Here is a 26,400-nt window from a genome sequence, read left to right as displayed (position 1 = left end):
AATTCACTCAGTCCTCTTTGTGTTGAGTTTTGTGCTGATGTGCCTGCACTCAATTGCACTGGTTAGCAAGTTGCCTCCAGCTTTGGACATTTCTCTGTAACCCATCAGGAATACAACTAGAGAAACTGAGTAACCTAAATATATATATATATGTATATGTATATAAACAAAATATTATTCCTAGCTTTACAAGATTAGCAGTTTGTGGAACAGGAGGTACAGCACTACTGTTGGCTCAGACAGTCTGTTACTTAAAAAAAACCAAGACTATGATAAGACTATGTTGAGGCTGAGAATCTAACCTTCAATTAACAGCATCTCAAAGTTGATTAACAGCACTGTTCTGTACAGAAAAATTAACACAAGCCTTGAAATGGGCACAAAGTCCTTAGGTATGTTGAGGGATGGAAAAGTTAAACAACATCCTTCAGTGTCTGAATATCAGTGTGGAAGAGCAACACAGAGAATGAATATAGGCATTGGAACTTAAGTGTATGGAGTCTGAGCCTGTCCTGCAGCTCATTTACACCAGCAAACTTTACAGAAAGGATATTCTGAAAGTAAATGTTTAGTACATGGGCACACTGTCTCATAAGTTAAACATAAGTAAGTAAGACCAGTAAAACCTGAGTATATTTTGGGAGAACATAAAAATGCAAAGAGACTGTTTGAATAATGGAGCCTTTGACACAATTCTGGGGCACACTCCACATGGCAAAACAGCAGCAGCTGAGAACAGACCATTGCCTGCATTGTTAGAGCAGCTCAAGAATTTCTGCAGAGACAGACTTTTGGCTTAACTAAAACAGTTCAGTTCCACCTTTGCAGGTTCATCTATCACTGGTGCAGAAAGACCCAGTTGCACAATGAATCTGAGCTCCATTGTTTTTCCTTGTTTAGTTAAATATCTTTAAGGAAAAAAAAAACTTGGCTGAACTATCCCCATTCTCCTCAAGCTCTCAGTACTTTTCCACTGCTGCACTGCCAGGAGCTGGGAGCAGCAAAAGCTGATCAGTCTTCCTTACCATGCAGTTCAGTGTTGCTAGGTATAGACAGCTTACTTTAAACCAAAACAAATTAAAAAGCAGTTGTATAAATAAAGCATTGGAAAAGATACGTGGAAATAAAAGTATGCTGACAAGATAGGCTCTGGGCTTGTTATCTTTTTGAACAGATTGAAGTGAGTTTACTTCAGTAAGATGCCAACTGTTGATTTATATATAATTGTAAAAGCAGCAAAAAAAGACTTGGTCTTACAGAGAACACAGGGAAGGTTAAGTGAATTCCCTTGTGCTGCTCTTTTTCTATTTTACTCAAGAATAAATCTGCCTGTCCTTTCATGTAACTATGCCATTTTCAATTGCTAATATAGTTGTGCCTGTACAATATTAGCATTTCCATGAAGGCATTTAAATAAATTAATGAGACTTTTTAAAACAATGGGTAAAGAAAGATATAATTCGGAAGGAAAAGATCAGGAATCTCGTGCAGCAGCAGAATGACAGATTTGTGAGCTGCACCAATCAAGCACTCCTCATAAGCAGTAATTTGCTACTCCCAAGCCACTGCTCAGGGGATTAGCAGCACTCTGAAATTAAGTTACTTTACCTATACAGCTAGTCACAAAGACTATAATGTCATCAGTGAAAGAGAAGGAGGGACTCATAAAAACCCAATTTCATGGCCTGGAAGCCACTGTGTTTCTGTCACAGCAGGGATCAACAGGGGACAAAACTTAATTCTCTGTCTTCGCAAATAAGTTGTTAAGATCAAATGTACAAGAAACCTTATACCATTGATACCAGAAAACTGCAAACTTTCTGGCTGGATGGGGAACCATGCAGAGCTATTCCCATGCAGACTGTCCACTGGGCCACAAATTGAATGTCTGTGGAACCTGATGAGCACAATGCCAAAATAATACCCACTCAGCCTGTAAGCTCTGTCCTACAGGTGTCTGTCCAGCCCAGTGCTGTGTGAGGACATCACCCTGCCTGGAACTGACTCCTCAGCAGCTGCGGAAGTGAAGGATCAGGGAGGTGGATTAGATGGTGAAGGTGTGGTTTGTAGAGCAAGAAGTTCTAGTGACCTGACATCAAAATAGCATATTAGGGGCATCATTGACTACAGACAAAGACATAGAAAGATGTACTTTGACAGAGAAAAAAAAAAAAAAAAAAAAAGCTGCAGTACATACCGGTCTGCCATGAATGCCTTCATAATACAGCAAAGCTTTTTGAAGAGCCACTTTTTCAGCTGCTATCTGATCTCGTGTCATGTCCTACGAAAAGTGGCACAGAGAGAGGGAAAGGGAGGAAGAAAAAACGTCAGATTCCTGGACTCAAAAAATACCGATCTGTGCCATAACCAAACCATGTCATACCATCATTACGTTTTAACGATTCATCTCTACCTTCCAGTTGTCTTTTCCTAGCTACATTGCCAAAAAGATTGTTAATGTGAGTAGAAGCTTGTGCTCAATGCAGGCAGATTAAACACACAAACTTTGCATATGAAGGTATTTTATGTACCTAAAGTGGATTTACAGATTATAAGTGTGCTTTGGAAAAACAACACTATGCAGCTTTTAATGATAGTGGCTCTTTTTCAGTAAAGATTTGAAATGCAAATTCTACAACAGAACACGTGTCCTTTCTTTTTTTCCAAACCTGAGACAAATTCCAGTACCTCTTGTAAAGCTTGACACCTTTGCTTTAACTGTCACAAACACACTTTACCAAGAACTGAAGTGCAGTCAGATTGCCTCTTTCTGTCAATTCTGCTACAGAGTGAAAAGCTGTAGCAGACAAAAGGGGACAAAGCCAAAAAAAAAAAAAATTTAGGAAAAAAGTTAGAGAAGACTTCTCTAACTAAGTTGGCCAAAATTCCCCCCATTGAATTTGCCTGACACAAAGCCTTTTCTCCCTATCACAGCACCAAATACTATCACAGTCCTACAGTAAGCCAGGCTGCAGATTCTTGCTACAGTCAGAAAATAGTCAAAACACACACTGTATATTTTTCTTCTGCAGATCTAGCAAACAAAGATAATGCTGTCTGCTTCACTCTTATACAGCACTGCACAATTTACATGTCAGCAGACTCAAGGACTTCATTACAAGGCTGCCCAAATCTCAGGCGCTCACAACATCAGACATGAAGACAGACCTCTCTTCTGACAACTCTCAGAGATTAGGGCAGCTAACAGAGCTCAATATGAAACTCTGAAGGTTAGCAGTAACACACCCTGAGAGAACAACATTCAGTTTTGGAGTGAACAAGAAACAAGCAGACGACACAATCTCCAGAAGCACTGCAAGACTCAGAATTTGCCAGAAACCTCTGGATGTAACAACAAAAATAGCCAAATACAGGGCAGGAAAAAATTGTAATAATTCAGAAACATTACTAGGAATATACAAGGGTCAGACAAAGAACACAAGATGGCATACAATAGAAACTGAGCTCTGGGGAAAAAAATCAAGATACTAAAGGCAGAGGGAAAGGAACTAAAGCAAGTGAGCCCAGACTAAAGGCTGCAGACTTCTTAACAAAATGTAGAAGACCACAAGGCTTTCACAAGTGACTGTGCAGCCACAAGTAACCTACTTGCACTTAAAGGCCTAAATCTGACCTGTCTAATTGTACCTTAATGTCTTCAGGTCGATTTGTCTCTGCTCGCTTCTCTTGAAGCTTCTTCTGGATGGAGTCAAGGGTCACTTCCACGGCAGGTTTGGCAGATTTATCTGACTGGTCTTGCTTCTTGTCATCCTCCTTCTCCAGCTGAGAGCCAAAGCTCTTGGGGAGTGTGTTGCTGCGCTGACGCACAACAGGGGCAAGGTCTTCCTCCGATATCTTCAGTTTTGTCTCTGAATAGGGTAAGATGAGTAATTCTTCATTTTTAAAGTGTAATAGTGTCAGGATCACTGCCTCACATCAAGTCTAAATGAGGCAGAGTTGAGCTACCCTACAAAAGGTGCACCACTGGCAGCTGCTCACCTTTAAGTTGCTTTCGGAATTTGGCCAAATCATTTGTCCATTTGAGCACTTCAGGGTTGGCTGCTTTGTCACTGTGGGAAGGCTGGAAGGAAAGAAAAGCCATGCTGAATCTGTGTTAAACTACCAGGAGAGATTCAATGAAACAAGTGTGTGGCACAAAGTGGTACAATGGAATTTGGGCCCAGCACAGTGCACAGGCACTGGCTTCTGACTGGCAGCTGCACACGCCTGACCAGCCCATTTCACACCTTGCTTTAACTGCTCCTGCCTGTCACAACACCCTGTCTTAGGGGCATCATGAAATGAATTTTCTTCTTAGGAAACACACAACATCTGATGCCAACGATTAAGTTGTAGGAGTGACTCAGAGGGCTGGATGCACATTGGAATCCTTTTGTCTATTGCTTCCCAACAAGAGGGTACCTCTAAAATAGAGGAAACCTAGCATGAACAGCTGGGAAAGTGTTATGACACATGTACCTGCACTGAAGGCTGCCTTACATCCAAAGACATCAAATAACCCAAATTCTAGGCTACAGCAAGCTCTGAGCATTTCTTTCAGCCTTTCCTACTGCAGGAAAAATCCTTTGCCACTTAGATAGCCAAAGATGTACACATGCAAAACTTTACAGTTCCTTACAAAGCTTTCTGTGCATCAGAAGGGCATGTCAGAAAAATTAAGAGTCCAGTATCCTGCTGCTGCTCAGCAGCACTTAACTGTGGTTCCTTGCTCAGGAGTGAAGGCAACTGCTCCCTCTCCTCTGCAATGCACAGGTGTCCTGGGATTACCATCATGCAAATGAGATCAACAACGGTGCTTCCCACATGCTGATGTTAAATAAATAAACAATCAGAAATTGAACATAGCTATTCCTATACACTGTCTTAAGCAGTGGTCAAAGTCCTGTCATTTCATTAGCTTTCCTCTCTTGTGCTGCATGGATATTGCATAACACCTGAAAAGGTAATCTGCTCGGTGTGCATACATATTTCTGGGGGGCAGCAGGTCTTCTACCTTTTTTTTTCCTTTCCTTGTTATAAAAGCTTTCAAGCCCTCTGTATGTTTGGCATATTTCCCTGGTATTCCTCTGCATGCTTGACCCACTTCCCTGGTGTCCCTTCTCTTTGCTGCTAATGCATACATCTCCATATAAATCCTTAACTCCTAGAGACTCACTCTGTATTTCCTCTCCTCTTCAAATTTGTCCTCAAATCTCCTGATCTTTTTCTTCAGCCCCTGAATCCTCCGGGTGAGTTGAGCAGGGGTAAGGTCTTCTCTGTCATCTTCATAAGATCCTAAAGACGAACTCCGTCTCCTGCCAAGAGCAGAGATTGCAGGAAAAGCTTATCCAAACAGCCACAGTACATCTTGATGCAGATGGCCACTTCAACATTGTGTAAATAAAGGCAAGGCCCACAAAAGTGAGAATGTTATGTTGCTACTCTGCAATGACAGATAGCAAAAGATGCTCTAACAACCACTTTCAGCAACAGCAAGTCTCTAGATATTAATGCACAAGCCCAGAAATTAATAACTAGAAAGAAGTTTATTAAAAATACCAGTTCCCTGTGAGTAGGGACAGAAACCCAATGCAGCACAGCCGATCCAAAGAGCTTGATGCAACTGTGCAAACCCTTTGCAGCTGCATGAGAAAGTCAGCACTGGCAAATCATAACCCACCTCATGAAGGAATGAGAGTTGGGAGGAGAAGGAGGCACTTCTGTATCATCCAGGTACTGTTGGCTCTGTCCATAGGCATAGAAGCGAGGGGACAGCATGGGATCACTGTCCTCATCCAGAAGCTGGCGAATCAAGCGCCCGGCCTGCGGGGAAAGGCGAGCCTCATCTGAGTCTAAGCCGTCTCGCTGCCATGAGGAGAGAGCAGGGATGGGCTCTGGGAACAGTAAGACAAAGGCTGGTTTTATCAGGTTTGTTTTATATGTAAAACAGACTCCAGGTAACGTTCTAATGAACCTTGACCTGCTCTGAACCTGTGTCCTGCACTGTGACTCTTGTCACCAGGCATTCTCTGGTCACTACTCCCATCTGCCCTGTGTGCAAAGCATTACAAAGCCTGGCCACAGCAGGTAACCTACAGAAATACAAGTAATCTCTTAGGTGCAACAGAAAACTACCCAAGAGCTGACCAGGAATTACCATGGACTGACACCAAATGAGACAATCACCAGCTAGCACCTTTGAGGAAAAAGTTATGCTGGACAGAGAGCATTACTGGCACATGGTATATAGAAGAGGCAACTGGGTTCCAGAGGAAATTTTTCAGTTTCAGGATGTACAAATGCTGTAAATGAATAGTGTATTAATGGTTCTTCTACTGGTCCCAGCACTCCAATGCGACCCTATTGCCTGCTACTGGGAATTCAAAGCCTGGGAGTACACATAGGTTCTTCTAATCTGCAAGCAAAAGGTGCCTCACATTACCACCTGTTCCACAGAGTGCTTAGCCCACATATTAACAATTATAGTAATATGGTCTGAGTTTCCCCTTTTCCCTTTCATGTGCTGCTTACAGCATGGTAGGAATGTGAGGAAATCTTCAGCCCCCTGGACAACCTAACCAGCAAAAAGTAAAAGCAATTTTGTACAGGGAGGTGGTGGAGTGGGAGAGAAAGGGAAACCCAATTTAGCACTGCTGATTAGCATAATAGAGCCCATGGAAAGCAATCGCCTCAATCTTGTGATCGCTCCCTCCAGATGCCATAAGGAGTCTAACATTTTGTGTTCAGATAGTTTACTAAGCTGATTTGCATGCTCCTACTTAAACTGTCTAATCCTGTGGTGCTAAGAGCCAGGCTTTGAACTTATAAATCTAACAAATAGCTCTAGAGTCAAGTAACAAAACAAAAACCTTATAGAAAGTTCCCAGACCAGTCACAGAACTACGAACTAATTGTTTCCTGTGCCTAGTGTGTCTATTCTTCATTCACAAAGAGAGGGGGCTTTTGAAGTTATCAGTTTATAAATAAAAAGCAGTGTTTCCTTTTGCTGAATGAGGTTAATCTTTTCACAGGTCAGACTGGATGGCAGGAGGATTCCCCTGCAGAACCTGTGTGCTGTTTAACATTCCCCCTCTGTACAACTTGGGCAGTGCGAGATCATTGCCGATGCAGCAGTGGTGGGCTCAGGGATGTTTGGCTTGCACACATCTTCAAGTGATGCTCTCCCCCTTTTGCCTTCTTCCTTAGAACATGGATACAAAAGGCATGCCTCTGCTTAGAGGCTGGTGCTGTATGCACACTGATGTGCTACCCTGAAAGGAGTGACAGGAGATTTTTGCACAAGCTTTTTGCATAAGAGCCCCTCAAAGGTGTTGTGGTAAGAGAAGCACATACAAGCCTGGCTCACAGGGGCTACTTCCATGGGGTGTGCAAGCCCCAGGTATATGAAGGCTGTTTTGCCATGGTTTGGAAAGCTTACACAGCCTGAACTTCCTTCAGGTCATTTCTGAAAAAAATAATTTTTCTAAGCTCTGTTCAGCTTTAGCAGTTTCTAATATCTGAAATATTTTGCATCCATGTCCCTGAATCTCTCATAATTTTAGTAAGAATCTCACAAGATCTTTTTTGTAGCAAAATACCGGGTAATACAAAAGGAAAAAAAATTAATATACTTGACCAGCAGGAACGAGACTTAAATGATGCATGAAACTCTTCTAGACATCTCTCAATTCTAATTCTTTGAATATCTCTCACACGCAAACCGAATTTCCTCTTGGAAATCGTTAAATAACACCTCCCTGGGATTTACATAGATGGAATAAACTTAGAAAAAAATCAGGCATATTTAGCAGTAACTAAATTAAGCTCCCACCACACCAGCTAACAAAGCCATTATTAATCATGTATGATGTATGTGACTTTGTCCAAGGTGGATTTAAAACCAGATAGCACGCGACATTCAGGGAATTGCAATGACTCAAAGAGCCTCTGATCAAACCCCAAAAGACAGCAAAGCACTTTGTGTAACCTAATTGAAACTGAGGTACGTCTGCTTTATATTTTGTTAATTTTGAAATACTTCCCCAAAACAGAAACTCCCATTCCAAAGAAGAAAGTGATAAAAGGGAGAAGAAAAAAAAAAGGTCCTAAAAGGAAAAATCAAATTTGAGACTTGACAGAAGAAATGGCTGCTATAGAAAACCAGCTTTCCTTAACCCTTGCTCCTGGAAGGCCTGACTCTATGGGTAATTTTGTTTCCCTTGCTGACCATATACATTTAGAAGACAAAACCTCAACTAGACACAAAGTGGCTAGGCCCCTGAGAGCAATGCAGCAATTCATCAAGGAACATATTTAGATATGTACAGTTACAGATTTTATCTACATCAGATCACTAAATAGACCAGAGCTGCAGTCCAACTGCCTTCTCTCTCTCCTGCCGGCCCGGTGCCAGCCCCTTCAGCTGGAACCACTGGAATTGCTGGATCACACAAACACACAGGAACCCACTAAGGGTAAGCTGCTGCTTCTTCTGACCACGCACAATTAATTCCTCTTTAACAGGATACATAATATCTTTTGTTACTCATTTAGCCAAGATAGCTATTAAAGCATTGAGCTTTTTCTGAAGGATGCTGAACTCCTTGACTGAATGGTTTTTTGAAGTATCTGCTATGAAATCCAGTTTTAAACCATCCACTACCATGATTTATGCTGTCAGCCCTTTCTGCTAACTGAAGAACAAAATCTCAATAGAAATTGTAAACATTTCACCTTTTCTTTGCCACTGACTTGACAGCACAGTTACACTTACTCCTCTTCTGGCCTGAACACGTCTCTCCTGCTCAAAGAAAACTCGGTTTTCTACTCATGTCCACATTCTTTCCACGTACTATTTTTTCCCCCCATTTTTCAGAATGACAACTTTTCATGGGAAAAAAAAATTAAAAAGAGGGGAATATTTAGCCACCATGGTTGTACTAGTGCAGAGAAAGTGTGAAAAAAAAATGTAATGCCTTGGTCAGACTCTCTAGGCATTTCTTTCAGGCATGCCTTTTCTAAGGTGGCACAGAAGCAGTGAACTGTGTGCTGGTAGTGAGCCTGCAGTCCTTCAGAAGTGTTGCTCTCCCTCTCAAAAACCCACAACCAGCTCATCTTTCAATAAAGCTGTCCGACATCTGCCAGGTGTGGCTTTGCAGAGCTCCGTAGGCACACAGAGCCTATGGCAGTACAACCTCTCTGCCAACCTGCTGCATAGAGTGCTAGAGATTTTAATAAACCTGAACCATTAAGTGCTTCACAGGAGAAGACAGATTTATTGTATCAAACTGGTGTATTACTGGTGAGCTCCAAGCCATCTTGCTGACAAAACCTGAGGTCTTTTTGTTGCTGCATTGTGTATTTGCCACAGGGTTACTGGGGGCTGCAGGGCCAACAGAGGGGTGTCTACGCACAAAAACCACTTGAGGCAGTCAGCAAAACGCCACAGGCATCTCCTGTTTACCCCTCTGCAGCCACACTGCTCATACATGCTGCTAACACTGCTTTTACACAACCCACCCATCTGTCAAACAAACGAGGCCAAATCTTAGCTACTGTAAATTGAAGTAGGTCCAGAGAGATTAAAAAGTCTAAACTCATTACAACACCTGAGGTGCTAGTATCAAATGCCACTTGAAAGACTCCAGGAAGACCTCTCATAATAAAATGAATAGAGTAATTTAAAACCCCATCCAAAGCATTCACTAGCTCAGTAACAACCTATTTTCTTCATCTTACAAATAACTATGAAAATATCCTTGTTTGAATACATCAGCAGGCATTCTTCCTACATAGATCAAAAGAATAGCCCAAATATAGCACTACCACACCTTTTCACTTAGTGAGATGACACATCTCTCAGCCAGCAAGCAAACTTTGTATTTTGTTTACAGCGTGTCATAACAATCAAAAATACAATTATAATATTTTGATGCTATTCAGTAAACAATGCAATTTTTCTCAATACTTAGTAATAAAAATAGAATGTGCCTCATCACCTTTTGATTTCTTATCTAAAGAGTGTTACACACAAATACACTGATCAATCTAAGTTAAGTGTTGAAAAAAACTAAATTCAGTTTCCTTTCTGCTATACTATACAGATTTTTCTGCATTACTTTGGGTTTTTTCCATGGGAAAGTATCAATTAAGTCAGTGTCAAAACTATTTGTAGATCAGCTTCACCCTCAGGGTCTTAAGTGGGGGTTGCAATACTTGAACTCAAATTGGTTTTGACCTCTGCTTTTTTTTCGGTTTTTTTTTTGAAGCTTGAAGAAAAATGCCTGCTGATTGTTCCATAAGTGTTTGTTACTGTAAACTCTGCTTGAAATCTCAGCTACAGAACTTTCAAAAAGTGTCAGTAATCGGGTGACATCAGCAGCAATCACACATCATATTGATTTACTGAGCTGCCTGCTCAGCCCAATCTGCTGACAAGGCCAGCCGCTGCTATGGAGAGCAACATACTTCCAGATTTTTCCTGAGGACAGGATAGCAAGTTCTGGGCTTGAATTAGAAACATTTGGTGAGAAATCTGCACAATAGTGCTGGCCTGTGAGAGAACACTCTGTTCTCCTCACTTACTGCACCCGATCCAAACATAATCCACAACAATTAGAAACCTGAAAGCAGCTCTGAACATGCTTGCTCCTAAAGCCATCTCAGCTGGCACTCACTGACCAGCTTAGCAGGCAAACCCAGCAGTTAGACATGACATCCCAGTTCATGGGGACAGCTTGCTCCACATCCAGGGCAATAGAACTCCCTGATTCACACATGCCAAGTGCACACCGGGAAAATACTCCTGGACCAGGGGACATGCACTGAGGCAAAGAGCTCAGCATTTGAATTTTGCTGGGGCACTGCTCATGCCCTGAGTGCTGCGTCAATAGCCTGATGATTCCTACACAAGCCTCTATACTTAGCAGGTGAGGGGGATGCAGAAGGCGGGCACATGACAAAGTGTGAGGCTATGCATTGCAGGGAGCAGGGAGAAAATGTCTCTGTCCTCACCATGCTCAGCTTTAGGTAAAGGGAACACAGCCTGGAGAAGTACAGCAAATCTCTCCTTGTGTACAGATTTGACTATGAGGTGAAAATTATGGGAGAAAAAAATCTGGTAGAAATTACTTCTAGTGCAACATGAAGGGCACAGTGCCCTGCCAGCTCACCTGGCAGCAGTTACCATAGTTCTGTGCCCCTGAATGAGGGCTTTTAAGGCATCTCTGCACTTTAAATGATGGAGAGCCTGCCTGAGTGACAAATAAAAGCTAGTCAATGGACAAGGTTGTCTTGTGTAATTTTGTGCCCATTGTTGAAGGCCCTTTCCCAACATTTGACTGGACACAATGACAGCTACAGCTGAAGGCCAAGTCCTCAACCTGTAATTGTTCTCATATGTCACTTGTGAAAGTCCCAGCATTTGCCCTGGTCAATGGACAGTTGGTATTTTCTAGAGTATGATCTAGAGGACCATGACCCCAAACATTACCTCAACTCTGTCCTGAAAGAATGGGTAATTTCCCAAGAGATGGACCTACCAAATTTGCTAGAGCAAAGCAATAAACAGCTCAGTGTTAGGGCATTTGAAGGCACAGTTCTTTCTCTTTTTTGTTGGAGATGCAACCAGAGTTGTGGTGTGGATCCTGCAGAGATGTGTGAAGGTTTGAGTGACACAGGTTGGCTGGTAGGAAAAAGGAGGATGTCCTGGTTGCTATAGGTGTGGATGGGTGGTACAACCCTGCCCTGCAAAGCCAGTCTCAACAACAGGCTCTGCTGTTAGCTACACAAACAGTCTCAGAGTTGATGTTAAGATACTGCTCTTCCTGGCTGCTGCAAGCTTGATTCCACATCCACAGGGAGGAAAGACTCAGTCTCTCCTTGCTGAGACACAGAAGGCACCATTTTGCTGCTGTTCACCCACACCAACAAAATGGTGATTCTGGAAGGCACACATTTCAGAAGATGATGTCTCTCTCACCCCACACAGCTGATTCTTTTGCAACTGCCCACCTCCTCCTCCTGCGAAATACACGTGAACAGAAGGGAGGAAGGAGTAATCAGAGAGAAGCACAGTCACATGTGCCCATAATCCTGTCTCTCATTTGCAGGGCAAGAAAGCTAGAGTCCAAACATAAGAGCATGCCTACTAAGAGGGAGTTGTACCAAAGAAGCAACTTATTTCATACAATGGGAAAGCCTCTGGCAGACAGAAAGGAGCTGTGTTCTCCCCTGCATGCATTCATACGATTCCTATTAGTAATGCAGGAAGGAAAAAAAAGTCATTATTTTTTCAAAGGTTCACAGGACAGCTGAAGCCACACATCACCTCTGAGAACAGAGACATGCTCACCCTGGCTTGAGACCCTGCAGGGCTTCTGCTAATTGGCCCCTCAGTAAACATCCAGCAGCCAGGGCCGCCTGGGAGCCCTTCCCGGGCACTTTGATCAGCCCTGCTGCATGTGTGGTGATTCCACCCAGGGAATCCCCACCTAGCAAGCAAATAGAAAAATTCCCTCCTGTGCAGGGTGACTGCTTGCCTGGCTGAATCAAAGGCAGCCATGGCTGCGGGTTTTCTTTACTCGCACCTGAAGCCTCATAGCTGCTCTCCTCCCAGAGGGAAAGGCAAAACATACTAGGTCACGTACGCTGTGGAGGCAGGAGCAGAGAACTTCCTTCCCTTCCCAGTGTTCCTCAGAGACTGTTATTTTAGAGCAATGAATTAGTTGCACATTTTCCCTCTCTTGCTTTATTAAAACACCACACTTGTGTTTTCCTGCTTCTTCTCTGTCAAACCCCATCTTTCACTCCTAAAGCACTCCTAAACTAACAGAAGAACTCTGGCTTGTACACACACACATACACTGTACTAGAAAAGGGTTTGATCCCAAAACTGCTGGATACCTTCATTTCATCTTAATTTCAAATGAAATTAAGGTCATGGTACCCACAGAGTTTGCCCAGATTCCCACTCATACATGAGTAAGTGTATAGCCAATCAAGCATGTACTCTGGAGAGGAGAGCCAAGAAACAGTATTAAAGCAATTTATATGACATACAATCAATTTAACATTGCCATTTAAGCTGGTGATCAAAATTCCTTCACAGCATACACAAAAATAAGTTGTTTTTAAGACCGAGTAGCAGACAGACAGCACTTTTTACCAGCTGTGCTTTTCAGGTGTGAATCATTATTTCCAAACAGTGATTGAAGAAAAGTTCTTTTTAGACTGTGAAATATCCAATGGCTTTGAAGTGTAGGGCAGTCTAGCTTAATTATCCATTGATCAGCCACTAAGAAATAAGGTATCTTGAAATCCTCAGGGACTTAACAGTACTCAACAGGACATGAAAGTAACTTCAAGAATTAAACATTTCATTTTCCACCTGTAAGTGACAGGTTAGGTTTAGTACCATACAGTATTTGCTTCCAATTTCGCCAAACTTTCAGTTCTATATTCAGGACAAAGTTTCTTTTCTATAGTTTTTAGCAAGAGAATATGGTCACATAAAGATACACCCAGCCCACTCAGTTTTCCTCCTCTCTCATTTCACTCACACAATCAGCCATCACACAATCCTACCTTCCCAGTTGTTGTCATCACACAGTGATGTTAAATCCAGCCGAGGCACTTCAGACACAAAGCTGTTTTCCTGATCATCAGCATCTTGATTTCTTTGCAACTTGTTTTCAGGCATGCTTGGATGTTCTTGAATCTTCATAGTTGAAGTCAGCTATGTTTCCATACACCCAAGGAAATGAGAGAGAAAGGGGGAAAAAAAACGTTTCAGGATGCAGAGCGGGGAAAAAACCCCTGCAAGTCACAGCAGCAGTAAGCTCATGCCTTCAGCTAAAAAGATCCAAATAGACCCTGATGCTTCCAGCTCCAAATTCAAATTCCTTGCTTGGTGACCCCTGTGCACTAATTGCTCACTTACACTAGTAAAAACATCCGTCCATCTGCCTTCCTTGAACTTTTCCTTCTTTAGAAAGCTACTGCAAGTTCCCAAGACTGCCTGCCCTGACAACTGCATGCAGCTGAGAAAGCCTCCAGTAGTGGATTGGGATGAAATGGGAGGGAGGGAAGCAGGGAGGCAGGGATGAGGAGAGGGGAGAGGGAGGGGGGTGGCTGCGTACACTTCCTACAGAAGCGCAACTCCTTCAAACAACAAATGAAAATGTTGCTGCTGATGTGAGGCTGTAGCAATATGGTGCCTTCTAAAAAGCAGGCACAGAGCTCCTGAGGCAGCAGCCGCAGCCAGCCAGCAGCGCAGGCTACGTACATGAATGCTCTCATGCAGGCTGTGCTGGCTCAGATCAATTAGTGCCAGCTAAGCTGTGCTGGCTGCACATTCCCCGATTTCCTGTGGTTGTTTTCTAGCTGGGCGTGGAGAGCAGAACTATTTATGGAGGAGCTCTGGGTATTAAAGCGGTCTTGCGCAAATCCAAACGGCAGTAGGGTTTGGCATCTCAGCTGCAAGCAGTGTGGACTCTGGGAAAACGCCAAAAATTCACACAAGCATCCGGTAAAAGGAATAAAAAAACAAAAAAAAAAGCAGAATTCTGTCAAGTACACGATTCATCAGCCAGTACTACCTAGAAGCGAGCGCTGTTTGTCTCAGCACTGTTCTTCCCTGCACATACCACACGTCCGTGTGCATTTGTGCAGAAATCCCTGCCATTCCCACAATCCAGAGACACAGTGCGCGTGTCTGTGACAGCCCCTGATGAGAGCACTTCTGTCACTCCAAAATAAACTAGCAGTAATGCCTCACAGAGGGCAGGAGAGAAAAGGAAGTGTAATGCATGTACATAAACATGTACTGTGATATGTATAAACCCACCAACAAACACCAAGCTAGATGAATAGATAGGATTATGTTACTACATAAACTATTTGGATTTGTTAAGAATGGCTTAGGCATAATTCTCTCAAATATAGTCTAGTGGGCAGCCAGCAAGCAGATTTTCCCTCTGCAGGTATTTTGAAAATTTAGTAAACAATCTGCGTATTCTGATACGGGAAGAAAATGGGCCAACAGAAAATAACCAGTATTTTTGGACCTATTTTCCGTGTGAATCCATAAGCATAGCCAAATGCTTCAATATCCTTAGTACATGCCACTAAGGCACATTTACTTTTTTTCATCTGCAGAAAGCTAATGATTGGTTCATCTTTTCCCTTTTGAGCAGAGAAAAACAAGTAAATTTCATGAGGAGGGAAAAAAGTTGCCCAGTAGACAAATCATATGAATAAATGTTTTTTTCCGGATTCAGCTCCATCAATCCCTGCAGCTGAATACGGTGCTAAATAATTCCATCTAGGCTTCCTTTTCCACAAAAGGATCAGGTGATCTTCTGAGGTCTCTTTCAACCTGGGCTGTTCTACTGTTCTAAAAATCTGGTCAATAAATACCCTGGTATTTGTAAAGAGTGTTCTCTATTGTATTTGTGTAAGGTGTGTATTTCCTGTTCATTTCAATAAATGGCCTTTTTGAAACATTATAACAAAATGAAACACTAGATGACAGTTTGCCAAGCACTAATAACTCATGCAGCTTGACGCTAAATCTGATTACAAATGTGTTTATTGTGAGAGCTGTACGCGGAAAAATGCTAATTCACCATTCAATATCTTTTAAGCTGCTTCCAGGTTGGGAGGACTTAAATATTTCTCTAAGGTCCATTGACAAATTTCCTGCCAGGATTTAAATAGTCTGTGTACCTCACAAACAAAGACTGGTCAGTGGCCAACTGTACCAATTGATAAACTGCTTTAAATTGCTGGCCCAGTGTTTAAAGGTGGTATTTTAAGGCAAGGAAAGAAATAAAGCACCGAGTTTCAAAACTGGTGCTATTTTTAATAACAAAGAAGTGTGAAGGAGAGGAAGGTACCTCGATTTTGACAATTTCAAAGGGAGCAACCTGAGAATAGCATCTCATCACCACTACTGATACTAATTAGAGACAAACTTCTTTCTATGAAGAGTGTACAATCTCCTGACTTATTAAGACTCTTAAAAGATACCTGCAGCAGATAAAAAGGCACTTCCCAGATAGGTAAACATTTCCAATACACATATATTAGAAAGATCATATTGATGTCTTCTTCCTCCTGAAGTAATTTCAGTCATTGGAAATACTTAAAAAAATATAAAAACAGGCCTGTGCCCTGCCTGCAGCCAGTTACTCTCTTTTCTTTGCTCACTGATGTAGGCTCTAATACAATGAATAAATCATTAGGTGTTCTGAAGAACAATGGTGGTACAAACCCAAGAGACTCAAGAAAGCAGATGTTTAACTTCCTTTGCATTAATGCTCCAAATCCATAGAGTGGTAGATAATTCAGTATTCCCATCACTTATTTTCGTTTTTGATTTCCTGACATCACCAGCTGCCAATCTCTAGGAAAAGAATCAAGTAAGGGAGAACTACTTTGCTTTAGGTATGGATGCGCCACTTTCTTCTGTTGCCCCATTTCTTACAAATCAAAGGGGCAACAAGTTGATTATATTGGTAACAGTTGGCAGTCACAGTTCACTGCAGATATTACATAAGTGACTACAAAAAAATCTTCAAAGCAGGTACTTGAATTCTGTTTTTTAGAAGCTGCTTCTGCAGCCATGCTTTGCAGGCACCAGTAACTGCAGATCTAAGTAGCCTGGGGATAAGTCAGCTGCATTCATTCTCCCTGCTCCAATGGAGATTGAGCATAAAGAGTAGCTCAAACAGCAAGAAATAAATGGCAACAGAAAGGCTTTTAAATTCTGATCAGGAGGTTGTATTCTGTTCAATTACATATGGATTCCAAGCAGCTCCATATAAAGGGCTTACTTCCCCTACATTGATCTTCCATTACAGCCACAAGCAGGAAGCACATTTTAGGAATACAACCTCATGCAAGAACAGTCATTTTGCTGCCTTCCTCCTACCTGAGCCATGCCAACACCCTCTACACTTGTTGTCATATTGGTATGAATCTTAAACACTTTTCCCTTATCAAAACCTGGGTACTAGAAACATTTGGTTTTCATCCTGGAGCATAGCTGCTTCCAAGGACAGATTATGAAAGTTACAAAACCATTGAAAATTCATTTGAGGCTTGTGTTTCAAGGTATTTTTACAGTCTCACGGAGACCCAAGTCAGCACAACTATGGCAAATTCCAAATTCTTTTCCTAACAGCTTTAGACTGGAGGCAGGGTGAGAAAGAGAAAAGAATAAGAAGAACCCTGTCCTTTCCTCAACCTGAAAGAGTTGTTTGTTATGAAACATATGTCTTTAACCTGCCCTAAGCAAAAGGCTTATAAGGGGCAAGGAATGTAAAACAACTCTGCAGGAATGTAACATTTTCTTGACCTTATAATTCCTATATAATACACAATCTCTGGGTGGTTAAGATCCTCTCCTGCAGTTAAAATTTTACACTTCAAAGCTTTTTCTAAAGCGTAGTTTATTTTAAGGTTATGATTTCATATTTAAATGTATCTCCACCAGGCTAATTTACAAGCTTAATAGGAGTATTGTGTGGCATGACAGCAACAGCAGCTTTTCCACGTCCAAGTGGGTACGTGAGGAACAAGGTATTGCAAAATCTAGGCTCTGGAAAATACAACAGCTCACAAGCAACTGCAAGTGATTACTGACCCTCTGGAAGCAAAGTAGGAGATCCATGCAAGCCCAGTGAGAGCAGTGATCAAAGGCAGCTCTGAACACCCTTTGCAGGGGCTACATATTTCAGAGTCCCACAAACTTCACCAGCTACCACACAGCTGATCAGCTGTTAGCAACATCCTACCTTTCCTGCTAGGTGGAAATAATTCCTACCAGAAAAAAAGTCTAATTTTAAAATATTACCAGCCTTTCAGACAGCAGAGAAACCAGACAGTGGCTACAGCTGCTTTACTGTGCCCATTTAAAATGGATGCACAACTGAGGGCGAGGTGCCTCAGATAAGTCTCTGCAGTATTTTAAACACTTGGCTGTCTAGAGGTTTTTTAAGCAAACCCAAATGAACCAGTGACTGCAAAGGGGTTCAATCTAACCCAACCCCAATCTTGGAAAACACCATAAAGCCAGTGCAAGAAGTGTGTGTGCGTGTGTCTGTGTGTGTGTGTGTGCATGAGAAATGGAAAGTTGGGGGAAAAACTGTTGCCATCAACAGCACATCTCCCCTCCTGACATCCATCCTAGCCATCAACTCTCAGAAAGCAGCAGGAGGTGATCCAGTTTTCTGAGACAAATGGATTACAGACACCCAAAGCAATAGGCTACATTAGGAAATGATAAATAAAAGGCAAAATTATTTTAGAGAAATCAAGAGAGACATGCTAATCTTACTGCCCTAGCAGATAAGCAGTCAGATGTCCTGTTTGTCATAATTAATAAGGGAACTTCATGTCACTTAAACCACAGTGCTGACTTCAGTGATCCTTCCCCTTTTGGCAAGGAGGGATCAAAGGGACTGATGCAGATGTTACAAGACTCCCCAATGGTTGAGAGGCTCCCTAAACCATGTAAATAAAAAGCAGAGGTAAGGGACAGAAAAAGTACATGCTAACTCCATTTCTCTTGTGAAAAACAAAACTATATGCATAACTACTTGTTTCTGCTCAATAGAACGTTCATTTAGAGACCATAAAACTGAAACACAAAAAACAGCAACAAAAAAAAAAATACCAACCTGAGAATGCCTGAAAAAAACCTCATCGTTTTCACTTTCTTTGCTATAAAAAAAAAACAAAACAAAAACAAACCAACATATTACAAACACAAAACCAGACTTGTCTTGTAACAAAAACAAGCAGGACTTCTGCACACAAAGGTTTTTACATTCTTGGTACTCCTGCACACTCACTAATTCACACAGTAAATGAAGGGACTCTCTGGCCTGCAGCACTTCAAGCTGCTAAACTATGCATTTTTTGCTTCCTCTCAGGAGCTATTTGAGAACAATAATGTCATTTAATTCCAGTGCCCTTAATTCAAACCAATACAACTATCCCAACAAATGTAACTCTTGAGAGAAATTGTCATCTCAGGTGAGCAAAACAAGCCTATACAACTCTCACAGAAGAGTGTAGCACAAGGGAAAGGGCTGAATTGCCAACCCAGAAGCCAGGTAAGACAGGTCCTGCCTTCCCATGTGGAGCATGCTGGGTCAGGTGCTCCACAGCTGATTTCTTTTCAAGTCTGCACCATCAGCACCTTCAGTGACATTCCTATCAGTCTGGGAAAAGAGCCTTGGTGGCATGTGCTGCAGGGCAAATCCCACACAACACTCACAGTGCCGCCATGAAGTGCTGCTAGGAAGTTAACATGGTGGGTTAACCATGTTAACAATCTGTTCTGTGGCATACATGTCACCCTCACAACCTGGGTGGGAGATCTGTCAGGCTACAACCACAGGGAAAGGAAAACATATATATGTATATATACATAAAATAAAATTAAAATCACCTTTCTTCAGATAGAATTTCCATGTCATCAGGTCCTGCTCTGTCTATAGGCTTGGATGAGCTAAAGCTTTCCATACTCTGCAATACAGTAAATATTAAAGTAGTAAGATATATATATGAGAAACAGGTTCAAGCAGCAGGCCATTAAACAGATCAAATACAGAAATATCCAACAGGATTTCTAGGAAAAAGGTAACACACACACTACTGCCTGCTGCCCAACAAACCCCACACTTTATTGTCCATAAACTGCAAGAAAATCCAACTGCTCACCCCTTCATCTCTTTCATCAGATAACCTCAAAACATCAGAACAGAATAATGCTGCATGGTACCCTGCCAGCTCCCATTTTACAGACAGACAGCCTAGGCTTGGGAGCAATCCTTTGGTCTGTGCAACTCCTGTAAGAGCAGGTAGCAAAATCCACAGCAACCTCTCAGCAGAACTCTTTATTTTAATGTTAGAAAACTCTCCACTTCTCAGCCAAACTCTCCTTAGTTTCTTCTTAAACAGGCATAAGAATTCAATGAGACTGCACAGACGTAATGCTGGAATAATATGAATGCAGGGAAAACAATCCAACTGGTTATGACCTCTTGCTCTGAGATTTGTCTATCATTAAGAACATTAACACTGTTGAGTACTGTGAGAACAAGCCATGTGGCCACTTCAAGCACATGTCCAGGAGTTTTGGGTAAGCCCCTGTTAAACAGGAGGAAGTGGGTTGCTGCCCTGGAAACTACGTGCACAGGCTTCTCGGGGGCAGTCCCAGCCCTCTCTCACCTGCTACACCTCCAGCCCTATATGGTGACACAGGTCAGTCATTCCAGCCTTGCCTAATTTGATTCTTCAAGTCCTACTGGTACCTGGCTACCACGTCCCTAAAATGTGGTTACAAGCTTTTAATGCTTTGTGGTTGGTTTGCTTGGGAGTCTAAGTGGAACTGACAGTTTCTCCACTGCTGACTTGTGCTTTTGAGCCAGATGCAATCAGACAGCTAAGAGGAAAGCTTCCACACACTGTCCTACATACTCTTCCAGGCTTCCAGGAAAAAAAAGGAATGCTCAGAAAAGGGTGCTTAAGGAGAGACAACATCACAAACTTGTTTACATGACAAAGGCCTACTAGTAAATGCTAAGTGCACGTTATGTTATAGTCCATGTAGGTAGTCTAATTGGGGTTATTATTTGATGTGTAAAGGTGTAGCCAAAAGAAAGCTAAACCAACACACATCCCTCTGGCAGTCTCTGAAATGCAAGTATGTAATAAACATACTCATTAAAACTTAAAAAGCACCCTGTGCTCTTCCAAAACAATAGCAACATGCTCTCTGCAAGATGTTTCATAATGATACTTGCAGTTGATCATCCCATCATGACATTTCCTATAGCAGGGCAAGCAAGAACCACACTGCTAGTCGTCTTGGTCAAAGTGCTTTTAATACTAGATTAGTTCATTTTACATTCCTTTCAGCCTTTGCCCTTCAAGAGATCAAAAAATGAGGGGCAGGGTGAAGTCCAGTGGACACAGCTAAGTTTGAGGACATTTCTTCTGGGCACATTTGAAGACTTCATGAATGTTTTTCAGGTCCACAGCAAAAGTGGACACTATTGTCAGTACTTCCTTTCCTAAATCCTGAGAAAAATCCTCATTTACATCAAAACTGCTTTACACTCCACAGACACAGAGAAAAGGTGCTGAAAAGATCATAAGCACTAGACCTTTGCCTATCTTAAAGTGCATTGCTACAAGCAAAAACAGAAGTGTGAATGTGTCTATCTCACTCTGCTTTCATGAAGTATCACATGAGAAGATTGTGGATACTGAGCACTAAATTTAAGTTACTAAATTGAGCACAGCATACAATTTTTGGCATCCTGCCTTCTTTTGATCATAAAGAAAAGCAAATCCACCTCTCTCTAGAATCTCTGCACAGGGTAAGAACATCAGACCATTGCAATTTTGTGATCTAAACAAAATTAATCCAAACACAAGGTCATATAAAGAACTTGCTTTAAGCAGGCTCTAAAACTTAATCAAGCACCACTGAAGGAAGTCGGCTATAGCTCAGGACAGTGTTTTGACACAGCTCTTGCTGTTCCTGTTAACTGTGTAATGCATGCTTGGTGCAGGCACAGCACTTCTGCCACTGCACTCAGACCCTGTGCTGAAGAACAGTGCAGTTTCTCAGCTGCTGACACTCCAGTCAGTGTTTGCTCTGGCTGAGAGGGAAGGAGGGTGAACAAGTTTTATTCTACAGCTTGTAGAAGTAAGCAAACTGTCCTCTACTGTGAAGGTCACATGAGAATTTGCTGGAAAAGTTCTACAGTATTCCAGATTTTTACAACATTATAACAAAGTCATTGATGTCTTCAGTAAAGGGTGGATAGAGGGATCACCTTTTGCACCAACACACTTCAAAGTGCTTTCCAAATTGCAAGCACCAAAGTCAAGCACAGGCTTTAGGGAAAAGGCATAAAACACCTTTGCTATCTCATTATCTAGTAGTTGCTTGAAATCTAGTTTCAGAACTTAGCAGGAATATGAAAATAAATTTGACCTCAACGTGAGAACCTACATCTAAGGTTCCAAACTCCTTGCAAGGCTTTTGAAAGACTGGGAAAAAGACCTATATCCTTTTACGCTTTCCCAAATGCTTCACCAAATTCAAAAAAAAGCAAAAGGTTGTAGAAAGAGAAAATGACTACACATGGAGTATCATAGCAGAAATATGGCTTCTCAGATGCCTCATCACAACGGTTAAAAGTGTGGGATCCAGTGTTTCCCATAGTCCAAAATAGGCACTGAGGCCTGTACTGCAGGAAAAATGGCTACCTAAAGGAACCAGATGTGCACTGAAATAAAAAAAAGAATTTTTCCCATCCTAGTAACAGACATCAAATAGTGCAGCATGCTGGCTTACCACAGGACTGTCCTGGTTGTCATTAAGCTCTGAGAGCTTGGTGCTGGATTTCTGCCGTTTTGATTTATTCCTTTCACTAAGGTATCCGGAGCCGGTGTCTTGTAATTTTTCTACATCTTGAGCAGCTAGAATACAATCTTCAAGACTGCTGAATCCAGAGGGAATGTTTTCCTTATTGACAACTTCCCTAAAAAGAAAAGGGACATTGCAGCAAGAGATTGTTTAAAACACTCTCTTGCTACATTTATGGTAGCAATAGAGCACTACATCATACTGACTGGTGTAGTTCCGGCAACATCCTCCATTCCCCATGAAACCATCTCTGGTTCTTCCCAATGCAGCCAAAAACACACGCTGTGTAATGCTAAATCCCACTGAGGAGTGAAAGCCAAGTGTATGCACCTCACATGAGAAAGCTGTGAGGATCCATGTTTGGGATTTGATTCACTTGCCACTAAACTCAACGCACAGAAGCTTTCACACGGAAGCTTGACCAGCCCCTGGCTGCCTGTGGAATTTTTATAGAGTATGAAGCATATTTTCCTTTGAGACACGTGCTTTAATTTAGAAAAGTGATTCACAGCTGCAGTCCAGGGACCTCCTTTGTTGCATGACACTGCATAATTGGCCCTCTTACTCATAACTCTCAAATGCAAGAGCAGGACTGTGGTGCTTTAGCAAAATACTTGATTTCTATTTGGGAAATACACAAAACATAAAAGGGAATGTACCTCTGCAATGGTAACACAACTGCTAGGACAGAGGACTGTTTTGCTATGTTGGGAAGAGAATGGGACAGCCAGCCCTAAGTCATCACATGATGCACTTGCTGGGACTCTCTGGGCTTGCAGGGTTTGTGCATGTTTACCAGAAGCCTGGCATATGAATTATTTTGCTCTGTTGGATCCTTCAGCAGGCAGCTTTCCATTTACCACTTGTTAAGTAGTCTTCCCTCTACTTTGCCCAGCAGTGAAGATCCACATACACATCACCACACCATGGGAACAGGAGAAACACAAGGTGTCTCATTACCCTGCCAGAGTCTAAAAGGCAGCTTGCTTACACTTAATACTGAAACTGGAATATTTGCTAACTCTCTGTGTGGCTGTCTTACACAGTGCTGTGCAACTCCAAAGCCTGCTTTCATGAACAGCAGGAGAATTCATCTAGACTTGACTGGTGTGATAAGAAACCAGTTATTCTGCAGTATCTGGACAGCGCCAGCATGGCAAGTATTCAGAACAAAAACAAAACTAAAAGGTTCCAGTGACTTTCTAGATCATAGGTCTCTAGGTTTTGTTGGTGGAAAAGAGATACAAAGAGGTATGATAAATCTCTGACTAAACTTCTAAGATAACAATTTGCCTTTGTGGAAGTTTTCACAAACCCTTCAGCAGACCAATTACACATTCAGAGCCTGTAGATCATGTAATCTTCAAAGCCTGGGAGTTCACCTATGTGATTTTGTGATAAACACTCTTCCTGCCTGTAGTCCCATTTTGTGACATTACAAATCCTCTTGTGATCCATCACAAGGCAAGGAGATGAAGTCACTGACAATCAAAAAAACAACAGAAAGACGTTTTGAAAGGAGTACTTGATTCTGGTAATTTACCCAGAGAAATCCCAGCAATCTGACCTAAGGGAACCAGGGAAAACAATTTGGACCACAGCCAGCATTCAAAATTTCCAACGTGCTTTAAATCCTTGGCTCTGGCTTTCTGGACCGAGCCTGAATAACTGTGTCAATCACATCTAGAGGCAGCTCTGTAACGCAGGGTTGAAGAGAAACCCTGCAGTACTATATGCGTCCAAACACGTACACTAGCCAGTCTCTGACCTACTTACCTGAGAAGCCTGTCAGCAGGGCTACTTAACAAGAAAAACTACTTTAGAGTTGCTGCCAGATGCTCTGGTGACTTACAAGTGCCAATTTCCCAGGCCACCTTTACAGTGTATTTTGATTCACTATGAAAATGGTGCCCTTTTTTTTTTTTGTAACTACAGATTTCTGTACAACAGCAGCACTGACACATTTTGAGAAATACCACGGATGCAATATTAACATGAGGTATTGACAGCTATGCACCTGTATAAAAGTAGCATGTAAGAAGGTATAGATCCAATAGATCCAATAGAATTTGAGGGATTCAGCACCCAGGAAACAATGACAGGAAACTAGATGTTTATTTTGGAATTGACTTCAAATCCTAGCAATCCAATACTGCAGTGAGGCATACAACATTCTTTAGAAGTACTAGTGCTGTGTGACAGATAAACACACAAGTTAAGCACTGATTAGAATGTGGCCTTGTGAAGTCTATGCTACAGTTTCTCAAATACAGCTATGCCTTGTGTAACAAGATTGTTAAAGCTGTGGTGGTAATACATTTGTACCACACAATATATGTCACAACTAGAGGCGTATGAATGAAAAAACAGGTATTATCTTTACTCTTTGACAGACATATAATGAAATTTACTCCTAAGTCATGTTTAAACTTTGTGTAATAGGGTGGATAAAAAAAAAAACAACTTAGATTCCTATTAATCATAAGGAAGATTTTTCTAATTTCAGACAAACTCCCAAGTCTCCTCACTAAACCCCAACACAAGCTGTGCCTCCACACACAAAAGAGGAACTTAATCTTATTTTTGAAGACATCCTGAATTCAGAAAAGCAGCTGAGCCTAGTGTTTTTATCTAAAAAAAGTTACAGGCAGCAGAGCCAACTGCTTGGGAATTTCCATTAATGCAGCAAATACTGTAAGTAACCAATTCCAAATACTGTAATTAAAAACTTGACTGCATAAGCCCCCTAGATACTTATCATACTTTGCCCCACTCCATGATCTAGTAAACTCTCAATTTCCCATCCCTAACTGATGCAATGGAGCTCTGCAAAGGCACTGAAGTCTTCTTGGCACTTTCAACTCAGGGCAAAGGTCAGTGCCTTTCATAACAGAACATAGCATTGCCTGATAAGAAGATGTGACTGGGATAGACTTAAATATACTTTCCAAAACAAAGAAATCAGGCTCATACATGTCTCTGTTTCTCCGGGCTTCCTCCTGCTCTTTGTGGTGTCGCCTCCTCTGCCTGGCAGACACATTAGAAGAGGCTGAAGATGTCCCGGATTCAGAGTCCTCTGAACTCTGGCCACTTGAGCCATGAACATCAAAGAGATGCTGCTCCACGGCTGAGCGGATTGTCTTCTCTAAATACCTGTCAAGCCGAAAAATAAGGTCAATTGAGCTCAAAGACTTTGTGGAGCTCCCTCTCTGCAACAATAAATAAAACAAGGGTATCTGCGGGTTATGTTTTCTTAGGATGGCAAAGCAGCACAAAATGTTCCAGTGCCATGCCATATGCAAAGAGCAAAGCCAAAATCTTCAGATACCCCATGGTTCAAGTCCCTCAGAATAGCTGAGCCTTCCCAATTAATATTGCTCTTTTTATTTCTAGGGATGTCTGAAATTTCAGTAAAACAACTAGTTTTACTTACTGCAACTACAGACATTGGTGCCTAACTTCCATCCTCCACTTAAAAGCCCCTGCTGTGACAAAATTGCATTTGATACCCAGCCATGCTGACAGTGGTCAAGCCTGTTGTGCAATACCAGCTCAGTAAAGCAATGGATCACCTGCAAGAAGATGATTCACTGCTGTCTCACAGAGGGATGACAATAAGCAAAAAGTAGCTCACTACAAACTCTTCACACACATTGTGACTAAGCATGGGTTTTGTTCTGAGTTCATGCTGTTTTCACACATTCTTGGGCCACATTCTTGCGTATCCACAGCCACCCTGACACCAGTGTGAGAGCACCTTGCAGTTGCATTGGATAAAGATGCGGGACTACTTGAAATTTCAACACAACTGAATTTTCATTTTGGTACTGTCATTTTCTTGTAGTATTTCCTTCCTTCCTTCCTTCATCAGAGGAAGCTTTTATGGGAAAAAATAATATTTTTTTCAAAGAGATCATATAGAAACACATTTTTGTATACATGCCCAT

General features: G+C 41.8%; 1 protein-coding gene across 9 annotated transcripts in view; it reads right to left on the bottom strand.

Moving 5' to 3' along the window:
• Window positions 1-26,400, bottom strand: part of FAM13A (family with sequence similarity 13 member A) — a 116,981-nt gene that overhangs the window by 11,100 nt on the left and 79,481 nt on the right. For 7 of the 9 annotated variants that reach the window (XM_083861360.1, XM_083861359.1, XM_083861361.1 and 4 more), the window contains 10 exons: window positions 25,427-25,606; window positions 22,382-22,568; window positions 19,460-19,536; window positions 18,684-18,726; window positions 13,585-13,735; window positions 5,681-5,894; window positions 5,177-5,315; window positions 4,000-4,081; window positions 3,649-3,869; window positions 2,198-2,281 (listed from right to left, as the gene is read on the bottom strand). In XM_083861360.1, coding sequence (XP_083717486.1) covers window positions 2,198-2,281; window positions 3,649-3,869; window positions 4,000-4,081; window positions 5,177-5,315; window positions 5,681-5,894; window positions 13,585-13,735; window positions 18,684-18,726; window positions 19,460-19,536; window positions 22,382-22,568; window positions 25,427-25,606 — 1,378 coding nt within the window. The remainder of the gene's footprint in view (window positions 1-2,197; window positions 2,282-3,648; window positions 3,870-3,999; window positions 4,082-5,176; window positions 5,316-5,680; window positions 5,895-13,584; window positions 13,736-18,683; window positions 18,727-19,459; window positions 19,537-22,381; window positions 22,569-25,426; window positions 25,607-26,400) is intronic. The other 2 variants (XM_083861362.1, XM_083861366.1) reach the window with 1 other exon arrangement.

Source organism: Zosterops lateralis, assembly GCF_965231275.1.
Source record: "Zosterops lateralis genome assembly, chromosome: 5".
Taxonomy (NCBI): Eukaryota; Metazoa; Chordata; class Aves; order Passeriformes; family Zosteropidae; genus Zosterops; species Zosterops lateralis.
This window is presented reverse-complemented; position numbering and strand designations above follow the sequence as displayed.